The sequence below is a fragment of the Protopterus annectens genome, chromosome 8.part0, assembly GCF_019279795.1.
Source record: "Protopterus annectens isolate FY-2018-M chromosome 8.part0, PAN1.0, whole genome shotgun sequence".
In the NCBI taxonomy this organism is placed as follows: Eukaryota; Metazoa; Chordata; order Ceratodontiformes; family Protopteridae; genus Protopterus; species Protopterus annectens.
In genome coordinates, this window is record NC_056741.1 from 1991979608 (window position 1) to 1992004308 (window position 24701).

General features: G+C 42.0%; 1 protein-coding gene across 3 annotated transcripts in view; it reads left to right on the plus strand.

Moving 5' to 3' along the window:
* Positions 1 to 24701, plus strand: part of LOC122809794 (BTG3 associated nuclear protein) — a 1260844-nt gene that overhangs the window by 797184 nt on the left and 438959 nt on the right. For all 3 annotated transcript variants that reach the window (XM_044081537.1, XM_044081535.1, XM_044081536.1), the window contains exon 11: positions 2254 to 2298. In XM_044081537.1, coding sequence (XP_043937472.1) covers positions 2254 to 2298 — 45 coding nt within the window. The remainder of the gene's footprint in view (positions 1 to 2253; positions 2299 to 24701) is intronic.

Below are 24701 nucleotides of genomic sequence, written 5' to 3' on the forward strand. Positions count from 1 at the left end.
CCCTATCGCACACTTACCTTAACATGTCTGTGTTCTCAGCGTCGGGATTCTTAACTGTCGGTCTTCTCTGTTGTCGATCTTCTGGTGACTGTTATCTTGTTGTCATTCTTCTCAGCTTTCGGCGTAATCAGGTAGACCTATATATATATATATATATATATATATATATATATATATATATATGTATATATATATATATGTGTGTGTGTGTGTGCACATATATATGGATCTACTTCATAACATTGAGATTTCATAACGTTCAATTTCATAACATTGAGACTATAACATCCAAAATTCAAAACACTGAAAACCCAAAACATTGAAAACTCAGAACATTGAAAGTGTGCTTCTTAACATTGAAAACTACATTGCACAAGTAAATAAGATCCCCTCCACCTACAACACCACCTAACTAACAAACACACTTTCTACTACGTTTCTGCAGGGGGGGCAAGCCCCCCTGCTCCCCCATATGGGAGGCTCTGCCCCCCACACCCCCCATAAATTAAATATAACAACTCCAAGACCACAGTACAGTGGAAACAAGTTAATTAACTTTTTTTTTTGGGGGGGGGTGCAGAAACGTAGTAGAAAGTGTTTGTTAGGTGGTGTTATAGGTGGAGAGGATGTTATTTACATATGCATTATGGTTTTCAGTGTTATGAAGCACACTTTCAGTGTTTTGGGATTTAGATGTTTTGGTCTCAGTGTTATGAAATTCAACGTTATGAAATTTCATTGTTATGAAGTAGACCCATATATATATATATATATATATATATATATATATGATTATGATTTCTGATTTAGCTATAACTCAGTATAGATGCATTGTGAACATGTACTACATTCCCCTCCCTTAACTCATTCCCTCCAGTAGAGCTCTTTTGACTGTGTACCTTTAACTCCCAGTGGGTGTGGCTTCAGCCTTTAAAAAATGAAGTTATCACCTTACTGTAATAAGAAATACTCATTGACAGAGGTCATATATCAATACAACTGTGTTTTCCATAATGTATGCTTCAAGATAAAATATTCTAATACCTTGTATGTAACATGGTTTTGGAATTATTAATGGAAATATGAACAGGCAATATTTGATGCCTAGAGGTGCAGTAGGAGGTAACTCCAAAAACGCCTGGAGACGTCACTCAGCTGTAATGAGAAGCTATACTTTCTGCCCTAATGGAGACCTAGTATAATGCACCTTGGCAGTCTGGCATATCCTACCCTATTCAATTGACCATTTCGACTTGTCAGTTCAAGGTTACATCTCTGAAAAAAAAAAAAAAAATGAACGTGTGTGTGTGTGTGTGTGTGTGTGTGTGTGTGTGTGTGTGTGTGTGTGTGTGTGTGTGTGTGTGTGTGTGTGTGTGTGTGTGTGTGTGAGTGTGTGTGTGTGTGTGTGAGTGTGTGTGTGTGAGTGTGTAGTCGTAGAAGTAGTAAACATCTGCATCTTGACTTTGTCTCTTCCTGGTAATGTTTTTTCCCCAGATATGAACATTGCAGGTGCTTTAAAACATCACTTTCAGGGGCAAATAAATAGTGGTTTTAGTTCTTTAAGTATTAAAAAAAACACAGCATATTCATTGATGTCCTTCTGTTCTGATGTTGCAGTATTGATAGCAGTAGGGAGTTGCTGCTTGCAGCGCCACCATCCGGCCATTATACCAAAGTCTTTGTCTCAGGAGGGTACGTGTGACGTCTCTTACCTGGGCCATAAACCGACGTTGGGTATAAAAGTGACGCCTGCACGTACCCTCATCAGAATTGTTTTGCCACATACAGTAGTGCTTGTGAGGTTTGACCAGGAGGGTCCTAATATGAGACCCTTAGACTTACAGGAAGGTCCTAATATGAGACCCTTAGACTTGCATGTAGATGTAAGTCTAAGGGTCTTATATTAGGACCCTCCTGGTCAAACCTCACAAGCACTACTGTATGTGGCAAAACAATTCTGATGAGGGTACTTGCAGGCGTCACTTTTATACCCAACGTCGGTTTATGGCCCTGGTAAGAGATGTCACACATACCCTCCTGAGTCAAAGACTTTGGTATACTGACCGGACGGTGGCGCTGCAAGCAGCAACTCCCTACTGTTATGAATACAGTAACATAGAAGAGAAGGACATCTAAGGGTATGTTAAGTTCTTACAACTATTCTTTTTATTTAGTGAAATCAGTTGTTTATAATGCTGAACATGGTGTGCATCCTTTTTTGTGGTCTAATGATTTTTTTTTTGCTATTTTCAGGGAAACCTGCAGATTCATCAAGTACACGTTGGCCAGGATGGGCAGGTAGGAGGAGCTTGTATTCCTGTGAAAATACCCATTGCACTGTATATTAATCTCACAGGTTTGATCTGTTTTCCCATTTATAATGCAAGAACGTTGTCTGTAGTCTGAATGTTATTTATTTATAATGTGTACTAAGATTTTGATTGGTCTGCATAGTACATAAATACTTGTAAGCCCATGTTTACTGTCTTGAAAACTAGCATTGAACTCGAGACATGCACAGTTTGACAACAAATTCCATGTCTGTTTTCTGCACACTTAGAGCTTTACAGTTTTCCTTCTGCCCTTGTTATACATTTGACTGAAACACTGTATTGTAAAATGTACTGACTGCCATTGCTTAAAGTGACAACTATATATCCTATGTACAATTTTCAGAAAAGTAAACTGAAGCTTTCAGTATGTTGGATGGTAACATTATCAAAGTATAAAATATGGCATATAATTTTTTTTATGTTGAGCCACCATAACATAATCTCTTTATGAAGTATGTTTTAATAGAAAAAAAAAACACTGTATGACAGAAACTAGAAAAAAAGATTTATGGGTTAAACTGAAAAAATGACCACTGTAGTATGTAAGTATTTATTTCATTTTCTAACTGAGATAGGCTGATTAACCATAAACACAGTGGTCCCTTTTTAAGCAGTGACCTGGTGAAAAGAGCTCCAGCAGTAAGATACAAGGGTATCTGTTCACAGAGAACAGAAGAAGAAGGTAAGATAAAATGTAATTCAAATAATATGGGCAGGTGTTTGGAACAATGTGAGGGTTGTTACTAAAAAATTTAACTGAAAAAAGTGAGGGGTGGATTTGGAAAGTTATAACAAGGTATAAAATATTTACAGGAGGTGTGATAAAGGAAGAACAGAGGCTGTCTACACTAAAAGCCAAGAACTAAGGGTAGCACATTTTTGGGTGGTATGCTTTTCCTAAAAAAAAACTTGAATATATGTAAAGAATGAGCAACTATGGCACCACATGCATTGTCTTTAAAATATTAACCTTTGTGGACTGCTATTCCATCTGTAAAGGCTTTTAATGTATTAAAATTAGCAGCTTTGTCATCATTATACTCATTGTGTACTATGAAAATATTGTATTTTTGAGGTGTAAACACAAATAAATGCATACAGTGTCAAATCATTACTGTCAACAACACTGCATGAGGAAATACTGTATTTGTTAGTTGTGAACTTACTATGCACAACATACTTTAGAATATATGAAGCTTTTGTAAAATTATTTCTGAAGTATGCCTTTACCTGTGTTAATGTAAACACTTCTTTCATCATTGTATTACCATGGGTGTTAATCATGATGTTAAATGTCCTTTTGTAAACAACTCCAAACATCATACTGTCTTGAGGCTAGGTCATAGCTGAAAAGGATCTATTGGTCAGTCCATTTACCTAATAAACAAATTGAAATAAGTAAAATAAAGGCACACATGCGTGCAGTGATCTATATATTTAAATACATGAGGATTGCTTGCAGGTTCTTTGCTGCTCTCCCATGTGTGTGGGTCTGTGTTTGTTCTGAAAAACTTTCCATGGTTTTTGAGGGGAAAAATGATAGTAAGAATTATCTTTGTTTTGGAAGATTAAATCTGAAAATGAATCTGACCAGCAAGAAATGGAGAAGAAACTTCAAACTATTGATGGAGGGGAAGTTTTCTTAGTTTTCTTTGAAATGTTGCAGAATTCCATCTCTGGGCTGTTTGAAAGATGGGATGGTGCATCCTGAGTCTCATGTAAGAGCTAAGAAACCACATGTCGCTGGCACAGTATCTTCTTCTGATGTCTGATTAGGTCCTGCTGTCATGAACATATACTACTAAGGGCCTTGATATGAAAAAGTCTGAATGAGTATTACTCTTATTGATAAGTAATACTTTCATGATCTTTTTGTTCTTTTACATAAAAAATAAATTATAGTTGAATGATTTCTTTGTTGTTAAGACTACAGTTCATCATGACACTGTATGCACTTTAAAGCTTATTATATAATAAAGTACAGTTGTGTTAAGTTAAATTTACCATAACAGTAGACGTTGAAATTATCACTGCTGCAGTAGTGTTAGCTATATGGGTTATATCCTGCCAAATAAAACAGCTGACCAGCTTCCAAAGCTTCAGGGTACCTTCCATGCACCCAAACTGTCAGTCAGCTCAAGCTGACCTTACTAAAAGAAAATTTTGAGAGTGAAGCCCTTCAGAACTTTCCTGCCAGCAAAGTGAAGGAGGCTGAGTCTTGAAAAGACACTGCTAAGAACAACAAAAAGTAAATGTCCACACCTTGGGCTAAAAAACACCAAAAAACAGGGGGGTGGGGGAGGGAATGGCTACAACAGCAGTGATCATTTGAACATCTACTGTTGTGGTAATTTTAGCTTGCACAACTGTACTGTGTTCATCATATTGATCACTACTACAACAACATTATCTATATGGTTAAATTACCTTAGCTAACTACATTTGGGAGGTGGAAGGAGAAGAGTCCAGGAGCCCCTGGGGAATGGGCCAAGCAAAGCTTGATCTGGACTTAAAGAAGGAATCAAGCTTATAGTGCTTTGTAAAAGTATGTACAGTGGGTGAAGCAGCAGCTTCTAGAATACTTATAGAGTCCAACCCTTTCTAAAAAGCCATAGAGGAAACCCTGGTAGAGTGGGCCTTGACCCTGCTTGTTATGATACTAGTTGTCCCTTCTTCTTACCTTCAACGTAAATGAACAATTGATCAAAGATCTGAAAGAATTAGTTCTGTCAAGATAGTACCTGAGGTGACTGTGGACATCCAAGGTATGGAGTATCCTTTCTCCCTTATTTTAGGTTCAGGAAAGAAAACAGGGAAGTGGATAGTATATATACCTTTAAGAAGCTATCTAAGGGCTTGCACTGGAGTATAAATACTGAGCACATGTGAGCCTGACTGCCATTTGTAGTTAGCTGTTGCGATGTAAGCATGTATTGTAAGCTCGGTTTGTTAGTTTGTTCGTTCATATTTAAAGATGCTGCTGTTCATCCTGTTGTGTTTGTATTTACTAAAGCATCTGAAAGAAACCCCAAGCCGCCTTGTTTTATGTATTAGAGACAAACAAGCGGCATGGTGTCAGACGTGGGATGTCTAAAGGACATAGTATCAGAACTGGCATATCTAAAAGGGCCTGAAGTCAGAACTGGCATACCAAAGGGACATGAAATTTGAAACGGCTTTGCTAAAATGATTAGAGGCACTTGGCTACAGTTGGTGGAATATAAAGGGGTGGATCATTTCCAAAATGGGCAAAACTTTGCAAAACAGGTCAGAAACTAATTTAAAATTAAATCTTGCTCAGCACGATTTCTTATTTGTATAATATGAAAAGGGGCATACAAAACATTCTAAACGATAATTGCATGTTACAGATATGTATGATATTGATAAAAATATTCGAATTACTATGGAAAATGGTTGAAATAAAGTCTGAATTGCATAAAACGAATAAAATAAGGGAAATGACTGCATTTTCGCAAAGAATATGTATTTTCATATCAAGTAAAGATATCTGAGTTTTCAGAAGTGTATAAAGTGTTTGCATGTTTGTGCAGTGTTACAATAAAGCTATTTCACAAAGGACAGCCATTACAGAGTATATTTCACAAAGTAAAGTATTTTAAAGTGTTTGTTGTGCATTTGAATGTTGTTACAAGCTCACAAAACTGTTTGTTCATATACAGTTGCAAGGGCCATATTTTCAGTGTGCTTGTGTATACTTTGTGGGCATGGCAGACGGATTTTGGAAACCCATTGCACTTGTGTTTGGCAGTAATATTGCAGAGAACTGGAGATTGTTTGAGCAAGAGTATGATATTTTCATACAGACTTCATTTTCTGATGAAGATGACTGTACAAAGGAATTTATTCTGCTTTATTTAACTGGGTCAGAAGCCACTAAAAGGGGATGCTCATTTGTGTATGCACCTGCTATCTATGCTGGAGAGGGGGAAACCATCATATTGTTGTACCGGCTGAGTCAAGGGAGGATCCAGAGAGGATCCACAGTGCTTAAAACGTAAATTTAAAGACATGTGTAACCCCCAGACAAATGTTAGAATGGAAAGGCACTTATTTTACACAAGGGATCAAAAATCTGGTGAAACTTTTGCAGCATATATAACTGACCTGAGAAATAAAGCTAAAATTGTGCAGATTTGGTGACTTAAGGGATGAGTTGATAAAGGACAGTCTTGTGTGTGATATAAAAGATGATGCTGTGAGAAAGATTTTGCTTTGTAACTGATTTAACTTTAAATAACGCCATTGAGATTTGTCAGATATACGAGTTCACAGAAAAGCACACAAATATGCTTACAAAAGAGAGTAGCTCTAGAAGGCACAGTGATAAAGCTCATATTGATAGTATGCAGCACTTTATCAAAAGAAACAGGCCCAACCACATGGGAACTGAAACCCCTGCAGCATTCACTGGTAAACCCCAGAACTTTCTAGCACATTCCAGACATTGCGCAGTCTCAGTGAAGCATGAGAGTGAGTCAGCAAACTCAAAGCATGGGCCCCAACCAAGTTTCACTACAAACTGTCGTAGTTGTGTTGGTAATCATGAATCTAAAAGGGAAAAATGTTTAGGTTTTGGTCAGCAATGCCACAGATGTAATAAATGGAATAATTTCAAAAGATTTTGTAAATCAAAAGGCCCACATTCTTTCATTAAAAGGGAACATTTTAAGAAACAAGTTGCTCAAATTGGAAAGTTATGGAGTAGAATTGCCGCCCACTCTTTATGTTGATGGTGTGTCGGTGCTTCATAAAGTGGTCAATGCAGTAGATTTAAGGGCAAAGAATGAAGTATTTTGTACTGCTTGGATAAATGGCAAACTCACAGAGCTCAAAGTCAATACTGGTTCTAAGTGCAATGTTATGTCTGCAGAAACATTTGTGGGAGTGTGTAAAAGTGAAAGGCTTGATTTGGCAAGGTGTGCAAAACTTGTTGCTTATGGAGGTGAAGAAATTCAAACAGAAGGCTCTGTAGTGTTTTCATTTTATTCTGCAGGAAGACGCTACAGATTATTTTATGTGGTCAAGAGGCATGTCCAGTCATTATTAGGGCTCAGAGACAGTTTGAAAATGGGATTGCTTTAATTTAATAAGGAAGTCCATCATGTTAGCTTAAAAGACCACTACTCTAATTTTGCCCAGCATATTTTTTTTTACCTATGCTGATCTTTTCTAAGACAAACTAGGCAGATCTCCATTTGTGTACTCCATGAAGTTAGACCCAGAGGTCAGTCCAGTTATCAGGCCAGCACTTAAAGTTCCAGTAGCCATGCAGGACAGAGTCAAAGCCTAGTTAGACAAAATGGTGCAACAAGGTGTGATTTGTCCAGTTGAATCTCCAACCGAATTGGTATCTTCCATGGTTGTAGCTCATAAGAAAAGCTCAGATGACATAAGAATATGTATTGACCCACAAGATTTGAACAAAGAGCTAAAAAGACGTCATCATCCAATGCGCAGAATCGAAGAAGTCACAGTCTTGATGCCAAATGCCACTATTTTTTCTGTCTTAGATGCAAAGAGTTCATTTTGACAAATTCAGCTTGACAAAAAAATCCTCATTGCTCACTACTTTCAGTACTCCGTTTGGCAGGTACGGATTTATGAGAATGCCATTTGGGATAAATTCTGCAAGTGAAGTCTTTCAGCATGCAACGGAGCAAATTTTTTCTGTGAATCCTTTTGCTGTCATGGTAGACAACTTATTGGTAGGAGGTCATGATGAAGCAGAACATGACAGATACCTCAGAAAAGTTCTAGAAAGGGCACATCAAAGTGAATCTCAAGCTCAACCCACACAAATGCAAGTTCAGACTACAAGAAGTTCCTTATGTTGGAACAGGGTTACGACCAGACCTTTCAAAGCAAACAGCCATTCTTGAGATGCCAGCTCCAAGCAATGTTCAAGCCGTGCAACATTTTCTTGCATGGTCAACTACCTAGGCAAGTTCATTCCAGATTTGAGCCAATTATCAGCACCACTCAGAGAGCTGACATGCAAAGATGTATCCTGGTCTTGGTTAGATCAACACCAAAGAGTATTTGATGTCCTGAAAGAGACTTGCTACCCCGTCAACTCTGAGATACTGTTATGTTCACAAACCAGTTACACTTTCTTGTGACACTTCGAAATTTGGTCTTGGTGCAGTCATTCTACAAGAGGATTAACCTGTTGCCTATGCATTCAGAACTCTTACCCAAACTGAGATGCTGTGTACCCAGATCGAGAAAGAGCTTTTGGCAATTGTTTGCATGTTCAAAGTTCCATGATTATGTTTATGGTAGACCTATCCAGATCGAAACAGATCAACAACCATTAGTCACTATCTTGAGAAAGCCAGTGCATTCAGCTCCCGCCAGGCTGCAGCGTATGATGCTGAGATTGCAAAAGTACAATTTCAGTCTTGTCTACAAGAAAGGCAAACTTCTTTATCTTGCCGATACGTTATCCCGATCACACAGAGAAACCACTGAACAGAATAATAAACAAGGTTCTCATTCGATTGATGATTTTGAATTCATGAAAATAATAAATGTTTCTTCCACACGTCTTGATGAGTTGAGGGATCACACAGTTATGGATCCAGTTTTACAAAAGTTCAACCACTTTATCAATCATGGATGCCCATCAAAACAATCTCGTTTACCTTAAGAAGTGCAGTGTTATTTTCCATGCAGAGATAAGCTTTTGTCTAACAAAGGTATTATTATGAAAGGTCTGAAAGTAATTGTTCCAAAGTACTTGCAACAAGAGTACATTATTATTCTGCATTGTGGTCACCCAGGAACTGAATCTATCAAAAGAAAGGAGAGAGAGAGTATCTTGGCCTTTTATGTCACAAGACATTGAGAGAGCACTTTCTTCTACAATATGTAATAGTACAAAGCCTCATTAACAGAAAGAAACGACTTCAGCTTAACCAGATTCCATAACTACCTTGGTCGACAGTAGCCACTGATATCTTTGAGTGGAATGGTCAACATTATTTGGTATTAGTAGACTGTTACTCCAATTGGTTCGAGATTGACCTACTTCCCAACCTAGCATCCAGTACTGTCATTACTAGGATGAAGCATCATTTTGCTGTACACGGTAGTCCACACAACGTTATTTCTTGCCAATGGCACGCAGTTCACAAGCCAACAGTTTAAAATATTTGCTGAAGAATGGAACTTTACTCATGTACAAGTAGTCCAGAGTACCCGCAGTCAAATTGTTTGGCAGAATGTGCAGTTCAAAGTGCAGAATCTTTACTTGAGAAGTCAAAACGAGATGGTAGTGATATTTTCCTGAATCTCTTGAGTCTCGGAAATATTCCTTATGGTAAACATCTTGGTTCACCTGCTCAGAGACATCTATCGAGAAAAAACAGCACCACATTACTACTCAGTAGTCAATTGTTTGTTCCTTGTATCAAGAACAACAGATCAGTGAAAGCCAATCTGTTGAAGAAACGCCTATCTCAGAATTCCTACTACGATAAGACTAGCAAACTGCTCAATCCATTATGAACGGGAGAAGTGGTAAGGATCCAAAGGTTATGATCAGATTGGTGTCGTGAAGAATACTGATCCAGAGCCAAGATCGTACATTATGGAACCAGGAGAAGCAACTTTTAGGTGGAATCGGCAACATTTGAGACTGGTGTCCGAGCCTATACCACAGCAAATAGCCTGTGGGAAAGACTCTTTATCTCAGAGTGAGTTTTCTAGTGTTCCAGTTCCAGAGGACATTCCTGTTCCTGTGCCAAATCCAGAAGTTCCTGATATGAGTTGTACACCGCAGACTGTCTGCAGCTAAATTTAGTCCCAACTGTTATATTATGAGATATGGTCGAATCTCTAAACCCTGTAGCAGATATGAAGCAACTTGGGCATGAACATTGTGTTTTGTTTCCAATGTATATAGTAATGTATTACTAGCTGTAATATTGTTTTGTATAAAGGGAAATCTTTTTAAGAGGGAGGATGTAGATCAATGAGAGTGTATATACCTTTAAAATGCTATCTAGGGGCTTGCACTAGAGTATAAATACTTAGCATGTGCGAACCTGACTGCCATTTTGGAGTTAGCAGTTGAGATGTAAGCATGTATGTATGTAAGGTGCGTTTGTTAGTTTGATCGTATTTTTAAAGATGCTGCTATTCATCTTGATGTGTTTGCATGTATTAAAGCATCTGAACGAAACCCCAAGCCTTCTTATTTTATGTATTAATGATGAACACACGACAGATGGTTTGACTTAAAGTAAACATGGATACTACTTCAGCCATAAAAGAAGTATCAGTTCTGAAAAAAAACTATTCCTAAGCAAGATGAGATTAACTCACCATAAGAGCTTGAAACTTAGACACCCTTCTTGCAGAGGTCAGAGCTATCAGTAAAACTGTATCTGATGATGTTGTTTTCATCCTTCCTCAACATGAGTTTGGATCTGACCCTCGGATCCAACTTGGCCGCATACTCTAGACTTTGGATCCAATTCTTGAGCTCCTCCCTCTGCCCATAATGTCTTTGTCCCTCCCCAATGCATGAAATCTCGTTTGCTACCATCATGCTGAGATGCAGGTGCCTTCTGTCGAGCAAGAAATTAGTATTTTTTTTTTGTAAGTCCTTTTGACATATTTACTTCAACTTTTTCTCTGCCCTTTGTCTTAACCTCCCTTGTAGTGTACACAACAGCATTAGGTTTCTCTGTTATTTTTATAATATTCCTAACTTTGCCATAGTTGGTAATTCTTCTTTACCCTTTAACATAGGGTATTTTCTTGATTACTATTGCTGGTAATCGTCTTTTCTTTCCTGTTCTGCTCTTTAAAAAAAAAAAAGTTTATTTTTGTTTTACATTTCTAGTGCACTGCTATTATTGCACTGCCGACCTTCCTCCTGTCATGGCCGATAAACCGACAGGGTTCAAGAAATGCACTTCTTGTCGGCATAAAATTTCAAACTTGGATGCCCACAAGGAGTAGGTTTATTGTCTCGGAGCAGCCCATATGGATACCACCTGCAGCATTTGTTCTACTTTTAATCCAAGGGCTATAGCTAACCTACACTGCAAGCTACTTTTGAAAGGACTCCTTCCAACTGCTGCAACTTCTTCTTCTGGGGCTAAAACCCCTGAAAATATTCAAAATCTTCTCCATTTGAGCACAGAAAATGCTCCCCGATGAAGTTTTCTAGGACTTCGTTGGAGCCACCAACTAAATTCAAACATCCTGGGATCCAAAGGCCCGATCTTCGGATCCAAAACAGTCAGATCCTAAACTTCTGGATCCAGTTAATTATATCTGCAAGCCCTATGGCACCTACCTCTCATCCCAGACCCTTGGATCTGAAACCTGGCACCTTTCAGAGAGTTTGCACAGTAGAGTTCATCCTGGATCCAACTTCTTCTACTCTATATTTTCCTTTCTTGCAGAACCCAAAGAAACATTCCAGGCCACAGTCCACCACATCTTACAGGTCCTCCAGAAGTTTGTCAGAAGTGGATGTGAGTAGGATAATGTTAAAATTTCTCAGAGCTCAGATCCAGATGGGGGTCATATCGACTCTGTCGCCTGTTGGATCTATGAGCCTTCCAACCATGTCTCATGTGATTCTGTCCCCTTCTGCTACCCATCCCATTGTTTCGGAGCCCCAGGATCCTACAGTGCTGAGAGGTCTGGAGTCACATCCGAAGAAGATTTCTTCAACTCCGACAGTGTCCCCAACTAGTTCTGCTCCTGTACTTTTGGATCGGAATGGTTATTGGATCCATGGGGCCAGGATCAACTCCGATGTTATTTGATTTGTCACAGCCCCTTCGAGCCTTGGGTCTGGTTCCATCTTTAAGGCATAAGTCCGATGCGAGGCATGATCTGTCTGCACTGGAAGTCTTGGCTCTGGTGCAGTTGGTTGTGGCTTCTCTAAGTCTGTCTACATTTGAGGTTGTGAAAACGGCTTTTTCTCTTTCCAGAGAACCGTTTTCTCATCCTTCAGAATCCAGTCCCTGTTCCCTCTTTGGTTTTGAGTTGTGAGTCAATCAGACCTACTCCACAGGGCAGCCAGTCCAATGTTCTTCCAAGCAGTTCCTGTAGAGGAACTCCCCCTCTCTTCAGTACCTCCCCTGAACATCCCCCCAGAGGAGATTCATCTGATGAGAATGTGCAAAAGGAGGCACATAGATTCCCTGCTGGAATCTCTCAAGGAGGATACTGATTTCAATGAAGGAGAAGGGTCCCCAAGAGCACCACCAGATGATAGAGAAGGGTCCCCCAGATCATCACCAGATGATATCTCCTTTGGAGACATATTAGAGATCCTCAGAAAGGTGGTTGATCTTTCAAAAATCCCTCACCAGAGGAATCAGTATTTTTGGAAGCTTTTGGTTCTGGCTCATCTGTGTTGGCTTACCTTTCCCCGGTGGATGAGCGGTTTGATTTAGTTTCCTGCCAGGCATGGAAGGAGCTGGATATCATCAAACCCATTCCAAAAAGACCCGACAAATACATAGCTCCTCCCAAGGATAAATCCCACTAGAGCAAAGGAGTGGCAGTAGATGCTGTGGTGGTGGCGGCAGCAGCCGCCAAAAGAGAGCTAGCAGAACAGAGCTCTTCTGTCCACCCACCAAACACAGAGTCTGGGGCACTGGACATATTTGGAAAGTGAGTCTTTGCTCTGTGACCTTTGCCTTGAGATCTCTTAATTACCTGGCACATTCCACAAGACTACAGAGAGATTTGACCGAGGAGCTCTCAAATTCTCTCTCAGGGCCCATGTCTGCAGAGGATTGCATAACAACATCTTCTCAGCTGGTCACTTTGTAATCAATTTCCAATGCTTCCTTGAGGTTGATCTCACACACAGTTGAAGGCACCTCAAGGGCTGCTGGTTCAGGCATTGCCATAAGAGACATGCCTGGGTGTCAGTCTATGTGACTTTAAGGAGCCTTTTAAGACATCCTTCATTAATGCCCCCTTTGAAGGTGGCATTGCGCACCGGGCAGCACTGGTCAACTAGGGTTAAACTATTCCCAGCTCCATGAAGTCTGCTCTTTAAGTTTTCCCTTGGAACTAGACAAACTTTCAACTTAAGCACTTAAACCATTTATTTCACAGCCCAGCACTAAATCAAATCTCATAGCAAGCGCTAATTAACCGTAGCACTAGACCCCCTATACTGTCCAGAAGGACAAGGCTCGCTATTCATCCCTACCAGCCAATCAGTAAAACAGCTCACTTTACCTATTCGGGCATGTCCAAAGGGCAGTTTCAGGTGTACTCTCCAGCCCAACTGGTGAACCTGGGCATTTTGAGGCAATGTTACAACTGCCTCATGTACACAGACTACCCTCTCCTCCTACCACCAAACACTAATATATGCAAGAGATGCAATTATACAGCCAAACTGGAGGCAAAGCTCTCTCAACCTAAGACTTGAACTGGCAGTCAAGAGGAGAAGGAAAATACTTGCAACACACCACCAGTCTCACATAGACCTGCTAAACCAACACTGGCAAATAACACACATAAATACACAAAAACATACCCGGAGACTCTAACTAAAAATCTGCAAAACCAGCAGAGACCTCCAAAGCAGACACCCAAGCAACCTCCACACCCCATCACAAACCATGAAACACATACTTCAAATAATCAGTGTGCCATGCAGTCACAGCTCTTAAGGCAAAGTAACATGCCCAACACACTAGTAATAGGCGACTCTATAGTCAGGCACACTGATGACCCACTAACTAGGATGGACAAGGAGAAGGTTATGGTTAGTTGCCTGTCGGGAGCCAGGATCCACCACATAACACAAGCACTCAGGTCGCTCCAGAACAAGTACAAATACGACTCTGTCATTGTCCATGCTGGTGTGAATGACCTGAGATGTACCTCCCTGGACTACATGAAAAGAGACATGAAAGAGCTCTCTGATCACATAGCCAAGGCCAGTATGACCCTGACCCTGAGTAGCATCCTGCCCTCACCAGGAATGATGCCAAAATATAAAGAAAAAATGATCAATTTCAACAATTGGCTAAGTTTCTGGTGTCATTCAAATGGGATCCATTGTCTGTCCACCTGGGATGACATGCTCGACAAGCTACATTGCTTTGCAAGAGATAGCTTGCACCTGGCACCCTTAGGCTTTCGAATACTGGCCAAGGCTTTTGCTGCCCCCATAGTGTCTTTTTTAGGCAAAGCTCAAAAGACAAACCCACCACCGTAAATAGCACAAGTAACCAAAAACTGAGGGTAATGCTACTCAGTGCCAGAAGTCTAAACCTCTAAATGCATGTACTCGAGGCACTCCTCAGTATGGAGAACATTGATATCTGTGCAGTAACAGAAACCTGATTTAAGGCTGCAGAGAGCACACCAGCACTACCAGACTATAACTCATACCATACTTTTCGGCCACAGAACCCGGAACGAAACACAAAAGGCGGGGGTGTATCCATATTCATCAAGGATACCCACACCTCCAGGTTAGTGGCACAGCACAATGCCTCAGAGATCATTCATGTGCAACTAACAACAGGCAAAACTGCAATTCAAATTGTAGCTTGCTACAGATCACCCACCATGACCCCCATTCCGCTTTTCTGGAGACACTGGAAAATATGAAGGTCCTACCAAACGCCCTAATATTGGGTGATTTCAATTACCCAAACATTAACTGGGAGAACTACTCAAGTACTAACTCCCTTGCTCAATGCTTCCTAGAATTTATAAACTTGAACGCCCTGGATCAACTGGTCAACACCCCTACCAGAGGTGACAACGTATTGGACCTGGTCATCACCAACATAGGCAGCCGGTGTTCTACGCTGGAGTTCAACACCTCGCTGGTTACATCAGACCATAGACTAATCATACTGGATATCCGCATTCCGCCCTCACCCCCAATCAAGGAAACCACCATGAAAAACTTTTCAAAAGCAAACTTCACGTTACTTAAGACCGAGGTGGAAAGGTTCACAGCCCTCATGCTAAAGGACAACTCTGTCCAAGCTGCTGAATCCCTTACAAAGGCACTTTATGAGCACCTGCAAGAATGCATGGATCGTGCTATCCCAAGCAAAACCAAGACTCACTCCTCCAAGAAAAGGAAACCAGTCTGGTGGACCCCTGCCATAAATAAGCTATACAACAGAAGGAAGAAACTTGTACAGAAAAGAGTAGAATCCCAAGAAGGAAAGGCATCCCTGATCAGTATCAGCAAGAAACTACGATCCCTCATAAAATCATCCAAGGCTAGCTTCGAAAGAAAAATAACCAAGGACTCCAAAGATAACCACAAAGCTTTCTTTAGTTATGTCAAGAACCTAAGTGGAAATTCTCAGATCTGCTCTGAGTTAGTGCAGAATGGCACAAAATACACTGAACCGACTGATATTGCCAACATTCTAGCAGACAGGTTTAGTGCAAACTTCACCACCCTCTCACCCCCTAAAGGGACAATAACCATACCAGAAGAATGTAGAGCCCCGGCAATCACTGACACACAGGTTAAAACAGCCCTATCCAAAGCCAAAAACACAGCTTCAATGGGACCGGACGGTGTCCCAGGCTGTGTCTTATACAAAGTCCAAAATGAACTAACCCCTCACCTAAACACACTGTTCAAACTCAGCCTCTCTACAGGCTACATAAATATAGAGTGGTGCACAGCGACAGTTATCCCGCTCCACAAAGGTGGAGCCACAACGGACCCTGGGAACTATTGCCCTATAAGCCTGACTAGCCTGGTCTGCAAGTCTATGGAGCGCATCATCATGGAACTCGTTAACAGAGACATTGGGAACCTCCAAACATTGGACCCTACCCAGTTTGGCTTTGTTAAGGGCAGATCATGCCTCCTAAACCTGGTGGACTTCTTTGAGGCAGTTACCAAGGCTGTAGATGAGGGAAAGGAGGTCCACACAGCCTACCTAGACCTCTCAAAGGCTTTCGACACCATTCCCCATTCTGGTGTTATAGACAATCTCACCAGCCTGAACATAAACCCCCTACGTCACGAGATGGGTTGCCAATTGGCTCACGGATAGAACCCACATGGTGAGAGTTGCAGGCTCAAGGTCCAACTCTAAACCGGTTACAAGTGGTGCCCCCCAAGACTCAGTGCTGGGACCCCTCCTGATGTTCTTCGTGTTTCACTGTTGCAGTCATTACGTTTGGGTAATCTGCTTGCAGGTTTCCCTCAGTCAGCCTGATTAACAAAGTCTTGGGTCCTGCGTCAGTTGCTGTCCCTTCTACCATGACGTTAGGTTGTCAAGGGTATAAGACATGCAGCCAATGCCATTACATCAGTCTTTCTTGCCGTGCGGTGCCCGAAGCAGAAGCAGTTTGCAAGTGCCAGTCGGCCGACTCCTGAAATTTTCGTTTTCGAGTTTCAGAACCAAAGTCTTCAACTAAAAGCTAAGTACCCCGTTGGGGAAACTTTTTCTTGCTCCTTACTGATGTCAGTAAAAGTTCATAATTGCATTACTTGTGGAAAGCAAATACCTCATAAAGATTTTCATTCATACTGTATTCCTTGCCTAGGCCCTGACCACGACGTACCTTGCTGTCAGTTTTGTGCTTTATTTAATCAGCGCACTATCTGTCGTCTGTATATTTTTGCCTCTAAATATTTCGGTTGTCGGTTTAATTATCCAGAAATGTCGGTTAGCCATCCGACTACTGGGATTCCGAAAAAACGCAAAGATAAAAACAGAGACAGGCTGCCGAGGTCCAAAACTGCCAACAACGTTTTTCCTAAGTCAGTTGCTAGTTCGTCGGTACTCAGTGAGGCGCTTTCGCAGCCCCTGATACCCACTACTTCTGATTAGCAGGCCTCTACTGAGACCCATTTGGAGTCTGGTATGCTATGAGATGCTTCAACTATGGAACCCGCGGATGTCTCTACCTTGGATGGGTCCGGAGCAGCTGTGCAGGCACCGGCTTCTGAGGGTGTATTCAGGCCTACGGACTTGCATATTAAATCAACACCTCCTTCATTACTAAGGCCTAAATCTCGATCCATGTCTAAAAAACTAATGCCCAGGCCACATGCTCAGGCCTCTATGCCTGAAAAACAAATGATAAAAATGGCTGAAGACCTAATAACTCTAATCAGGGGTAGCCAAACCCCCCCCCCCTTCTAAGAGGCCTAGGGCTGAGCTTGATTATGAATCTTCTGATCAGGATTCTGTTTTTTTCTGACTCTTCTGATGACCTGGATTTGTCCTTACCAGGATTCTGATGCACAGGACTCTATATTTCCTCTGCTTCCCCTCCTGAGGATTTTTCTTTTGTGGAAACCTTACATACTCTAAGGGAGCATTTTCACTGGGAAAGCCAGGAATTTTCTGATTCAAAAAAGAGGCTTAGGGATTTCCTTCTCCTACCTCATCATAGGTCTTTGGCTATTCCTCCTGTACTAGACATTGTTGATGATGCCTTCTCGGAATCCAGTGTGGCCTCTGATTCCCTGCCTCTTGCTCCCAGTAAACTTGACAGATACTACAGGGTCCCTGAGTCCCACAAGTTCCTTTTCAAAAATCCTACTGCAGATCCAGAGACTATTTCACAGGGGCCCAAGGGCATTAAGGCATCTACTGCTAAAAATCCTACCCCTTCTGATAGAGACACCAGGGCGCTGGATAGATGGGGTAAAAAGGTTTACATTTCAGCAACCTTGGCCATTAGAGCTTTAAACTGCCAATTTCATATGTTAAAATATCAGCAACATGTTATTGGACTGCTTAAACAGAAAATGATGTTAATTCCTGACTGTGTGGAAAATTAAGACTTACAGGATTTAATGCATTCTGCTGAACAAGTTGGAAAACATACTTTGCAATGTGGTTTTGATTCTTTACAGGCCTCTTTCAGGACTGCTGTTACTGGGTCTGTGCTTAGAAGGCATGCTTGGCTTAAGGAGCAATCTTTGCCTGATCATGTTAAAGCTACTTTGACAACAAGGCTGAAGAAGTTCTTAAAAAGATGGAAGATAAAGCTAAATCTGTGCAAACTGTTAAAGATTTTTTACAAGTTCAGCCTCCTAGATTTAGTAGGCACTGGCCCTCTAAGAATTGCTCCTTTCCAGCCCCTTCCAGGTCTTCTCAAGCCAAACCCAGACACAGCAAAAACCCCAGGTTTCAGTCCCAGGGGACTCTCAGAACTAAGCAGTGGGGGTCCTCCACTTCCAAGTCTGGGAATAACAATACTCCCCCCTATGGTAAACTGTCTCAGTGACTTCCTTTTAAAATTTCTAAGCACTTATCTTCTGACTGCCCCTTTGGGGGGAAAGATTGCTCTTCACACAAAGAACTGGGAACTCATTACCCAGGACAAATGGGTTTTAAATATAGTGTCACAGGGATACAGATTTCACTTCCACGTGTTGCCAATGTCAAGTGGGTGGCCAGACCTACCCCCAAATCAGTGGGCAGAGGCCCAAAAACAAGTACTTTCTCTCTCTTAAGTATGGGGGCTATTCATCTGGTACCAAAAGAGGAAAAGGGGCAAGGTTTCTACTCAAGACTTTTCCTGGTACCCAGAAAAGACAAATTATGGCATCCTATCCTGGACCTGCCTACTCTAAACACCTTTCTGGAGATTCCAAAATTCAAGATGCTGACTCTTCACCAATTACTTCCTCTGCTAGGCAAAGACGCCTGGTTGGCAACACTAGATTTAAAAGAAGCATACCTGCACATCCCAATCAGGGAATCTTGCAGAAGATACCTATGCTTCACAGCAGGCTACACGCACTATCAGTTCTCTGCACTGCCCTTTGACTTATCTACTCCACCCAGGGTATTCACAAAGTGCCTAGCTCCAGTTATTGCATTTTGCAGGCAAAGAAGTATTCAAATATACCCATACCTGGACGATTGTCTAATTCAGGCAGAAAGCCAGGACATACTTTTGAATCTGGCTTTTGTAAAAAGGGTTCTAACTTGTCTGGGGTATACCATAAACGAAAAGAAATCACAACTGGTACCCTGTCAACAAATTATATTCCTGGGAGCAAGCTTGAATACAACTTCCCAGATGGCTTACCTCACGCCAGAAAAGCAAATTCATTTGACAACCTACTTCAAACAAGTGGCCACAAAAACCCTGCTATCTGCAAGACAAATACTGCAAGCCTTGGGGTTCATGGCTTCCTGCATTCTTGTAATTCTATATGCAAGACTGCATATGAGGAAACTACAGTGGTATCTAAAAAGCCTATGGAGTCAACATTCTCATAGCCTAGAAACAATGATTCCTATCATACCGTGCCTATGCCTAGAGTTCCTTTGGTGGGCAGAGGCCTGCCACCAAAACAAGGGACTACGTTTCACACCACCCCCTGCCACCCAAACCCTAACAACAGATGCATCAGACTATGCATGGGGGGCTCACCTGGCAGGGAAGTGCATTCAGGGCAAATGGAACCCAAGTCAAATGCACCTGCATATCAATCAAAAAGAAATGTTAGCTGTACAGAATGCTCTGACATCCTTCAAGGACTACATTCTTCCAGGACAACTAATGGTAAAGATGGACAACACCATGGTTATGTGGTACATAAACAAGCAGGGGGGTACACATTCTTATCCCCTCTGCAGACTAGCCATGGCATTGTGGAACACAGCCATGAGCTACCAAGTGCACCTACAAGCTCAATTCCTGCCAGTCAAATTAAATACACTGGCAGACGGACTAAGCAGAAACATCATGGACCCATACGAGTGGAAACTGGAACCAAGGATTTTGAACATGTTGACAAGCGAATGGGGAAGCCTAGATAGAGACCCGTTTGCCTCCCCCCAAAACTACCAATTGGACAAATTTTGCACAAGGACTCCCCACAAACAAGCCTGGAAAGTGGATGCGCTGGACTTCAGATGGAAAAACCTATCAGGATATGCCCCCCCCCCACTGCCTCTGCTCTCCAAAGTACTACTAAAAGTCAAACCGGACAAACCAAGGATGATTTTGATCTCTCCAGACTGGCCATGCCAACACTGGGTCCCCTCTTGCGCAGTGTGTCATGGTTATCTCCATGGCACCTGCCTCAGACTCCTTCCCTGCTGTCTCAGCAGGAGAACCAGATTCTGCACCCGAAGCTTCCAACACTGAACCTTGCAGCCTGGTTAATTTCTTAAACTCTCCCTTACCATCCCTCAGCAAACCTGTGATGAATGCCATCCTAGACTCAAGGAGGCCTAGTACTAGAAAATCTTATGCCGAAAAAATGGAAAAGATTCTGTGCCTGGAACCAATCTTAAGGGATGAGCGCAGCTGCACCCAGTTTACCCCAGATTTTACAATACTTAACTGTGATGCTTCACAAGGGTCTGTCTTTTTCCTCCATTAAAATCCATGCCTCAGCCATTTCAGCTCACTATAACACAGAACCTCACCTCTTCTCTCATCCACTGCTCAAGCAGTTCCTCTGAGGGGCCAAAAATTTGAGACCACCCAGGAGAGCTCCAACCATAGCCCGGGACCTTAACGTTGTATTGGAGAAACTCGCTCTACCTCCTTTCGAGCCAGCTGCTACTGCAGACTTAAAATTTCTTTCTTGGAAAACAGCTTTCCTTTTAGCAATCACTTCAGCTAGAAGGGTATCTGAATTACAGGTCCTTATGGCAGTGGAACCATTCATCATCTTTCATGCGGACAGGGTGTCACTCAGATCCAATCCATCCTTCATGCCCAAGGTGGTATCCAGTGTGGCTCTTAATTAGTCCATTCATTTGCCAGCCTACTTTCCCAATCCACAGAACAAAGGGGAATGGATACTGCATTCCTTGGATGTGCACAGACAACTTAGATTCTACTTGGACAGGACTAAACCTCAAAGCAAATCTGAATAACTGCTGGTAACAGTTGCTACAGGGGCAGAGGGGAAGGGTATTTCAAAACAAACCATTTCTAAATGGATAAGATATTGCATTCATTTCTGCTATAAGCACCATGGAAAACCTATCCCCCAGGGGATCAGACCTCACTCCACCAGGGCTTCATGTACTTCTACAGCCTTTCTCAGAGGCGTCCCTACCAGGGACATCCTAGAAGCTGCTACCTGGAGTTTTGTACATACTTTCACCAAGCATTATCATTTGCCAATTTTCTCTAAATCCAGAGCTGGCTTTGCCGCTGCAGTCTTGCAGGGCCTTATAGCTGGCCCTAATGCTCTCTAAACCCTTCCTCCCAACCATAGCTTTGGGAGTCTACTCAAATGTAATGACTGCAACAGTGAAACACGAAGAACATAGTACAGTTGTGTACACTTACCATAAATGTAGATGTTCGAGTGTGTTCAACGTTGCAGTCCTGGTTACCCTCCCTCCTGCCCCCTAACTTCTTTTGGCTATATCTCTACTTTCCTTTACTGTGCTTAAAAGCCTTTTTGGTGTATTTGCTTTTTTGTTGGAGGTATACCTTTGTGTTTTTATGTTTAATTGCTTCCCATTAGGGGGGCACCTGACATCTGAGGCAAGAAAAACTGATGTAATGGCGTCGGCTGCATGTTTTGTACCCCTGACGACCTGACGTCAAGGAAAAAGGGACAGCAACCGACGCAGGACCCAAGACTTTGTTAATCAGGCCGACTGAGGGCAACCTGCAAGCAGATTACCCAAATGTAATGACTGCAACAGTGAATACACTCAAACATCTACATTTATTGTAAGTGTACACAACTGTACTTTTGGTATATACTTCTCAGAGGTACAGGCAAGCACAGCAGGACTATGGCTGACCAAGTTTGCAGACGACTGCAAACTGGGGACCATAATTGACTCTCCAGCTGATACAGACATCCTCCAGAAGGGTCTCACTGAGATGGTTACCTGGTGCCAAAATCATGGCCTCAAGCTAAATGCCAGAAAGTGCATAGTCATCCCCTTTGGAAAAAACAAAGTACCGTGAACTACCACATATGTGGTAGTCCCCTAAATACAGAAAATGTAATAAGGGATCTGGGGACCCAAATAGATAGTAATCTCTCCTTTGATAATTATATTGCTAAGGTGGTTAGAAAATCCTTCTATGTGGCCAACCTAATCACAAAAGGGTTCACATCTAGAACAAAAGAGGTTATTGTGCCCCTCTGCTCATCACTCTTCAGACCATTCCTAGAGTACAGCGCCCCATTTGGGATGTACCTTACAAGACACCTGCAACAGCTGGAAAGATCACAAAATTACTTCACCAAGTGGATTACTGGCCTCAAACAGATGCCCTATGCAGCCCAACCGAACAAGCTCCAGCTGTACTCGGTTGCATACTGCTTACTCAGATGTGATCTCTGCCTGACATACAAGGCCATGTCCAACCCAGAATTGATGGACATGCTCCACCTAAAAAAAAAAAAACAAATCCCCAAGAGCCACACGCTCTAGGGATTTAAACCTCATCACAACGATAAATAGGATGTGCTGGAGGGATAGATTCCTGTCCCAGAGACTCCCCATGCTTTGGAACAGGATTCCAGTCTACATTAGGCAGAGCCCCTCACTAACACTCTTCAAGAGAAACCTTGATGAGTGGATGGGAAATAGAAAATTTACCCTGGGGATCACTGCAGTGGCTCTGCTGGACAGAGGCACAGGGAACTAATGACTCTGCTGGACAGAGGCATAAAGAACTAATCTAAGGGCTTGGCGAAAGCCAACACATTCTGGCTAGGCTTATAGATGCCCTTGGGCAGATAGCCTAGTATTTACCTATGAACCTAAGGTTACAAAGGGGGCATTAATGAAGGTTAAAGAAAATGATGTTAAAGAAATACCCACAGTGAACAAGAAGGGAAGACTCAGTCTGCCATGGGAATCAAGTTTTCTACCCCTTAACAAACCTTTTCCAGGAATCAAAGAGGCAATAAGAAAATGTGGTTCTGCAAATCTCTGGTACCTTTCCCAGATTCACGCCAGAGACAACTCCTTCAGAGGCAGAAGAGGGAGTTCCAATGGTAAACATTGTCATAGAGGCAGAGGAGGCCTGCAAAATCAGGATTTCAGCCAGACACCTGGGCAAATATAATAGAAGATTCCTGGGTGCCAAGAATACTATCCAGAGGTTATTCCATTCCATTTTTCCAATTTCCTATTTGCAAAATTGAAAAAGTTTCCCATCATTTAACCCAGTCAGAGGAAAGCAGCAGTGCAAGAAATTCAAAAGCTGCTAGACAAGAGAGTCATCCAAGAGGTCCCACCAGAGCAAGCAGGATTTGGAACTTGCTCATGTTTCTTTTTAGTCCCCAAGAAGTGAGGGGACCTCTGTCAAATTCTGGATCTGAGCAAATTGAATCAGTACGTAAAAAAGGTCCAAATTCCAAATGGTCACAGTTCAGTCCATTCTGACATTTCTTCGCAAGGATAATTGGATGTGCTCTATAGATCTTCAGAATGCATACTATCACATCAAAATATTCAGGCACTCCAAAAAAAAATTTGCTTTTATGGCTAGGAGCCAGTCATTACCAATTCAGGGCTCTGCCTCATAGCCCCCATGTTGTTTGCCCAATGCATGGCAGTGGTGCCTGCTCACCTGAGACTCAAAGGATTTTTAGAGTTTCCATATCTGGACAACTGGCTCCTCACTGCACCCTCCACCCTCCATGCATCTCCTTCAGCAGTCCAGGGACAATAAATTATGCCAAATCAAACTTGACAGCAGTTCAGAGCCTGGAGTTCATTGGTGCACATCCAAACACAACAACAGAAATTGCATCATTACCAACTCATCACATAACCACACTCAGATCTCAGGTCCATCAGATTTTTTTCTCATCCATCTCCTCCAGCCATATTAGTTCTTCATGCACTAGAACCCATGGCAGCAACCAAAGTATTACTTCCATTAGCACAGTACCATATGCGTGTCCTTTAATGGACTCTAGCTGTTCAGTGGTCTATTCTTTGACAACCACTGTCTTTTCCAGTCAGACTTACTCCAATTTGCAAACACCACATCCACAGGTGGATCCAGTCAGACAATATATATCTAGGCTGACCTTTTGCTTTACCAGCCCCCATCGCCACAGTGACTACGGACTCTTAGCTGGGGTGGGGGGGACTTTTCTTGGAAAAGACGGTCCAAGGCACATGGTCCCCCCAAGAGACCAATTTACATATCGATTACTGGAGGTGAGAGCAGTCCTATTAGCATTGCATGCATTTCAAGATGCTCTTCCGCTAGGAACAATTGGGATTCAGACCAACAAACATGTCTGTTGTGTAGTACATCAACAAACAAGGGGGAACCCATACTTACCCTCTCTGCAGAGAGGCCATAAGAGTGTGACAATGGGCATTCTCCTCAAACTGCTTTCTAGCTGCAACACACATACTCGGAAAGCCAGCATGTTAA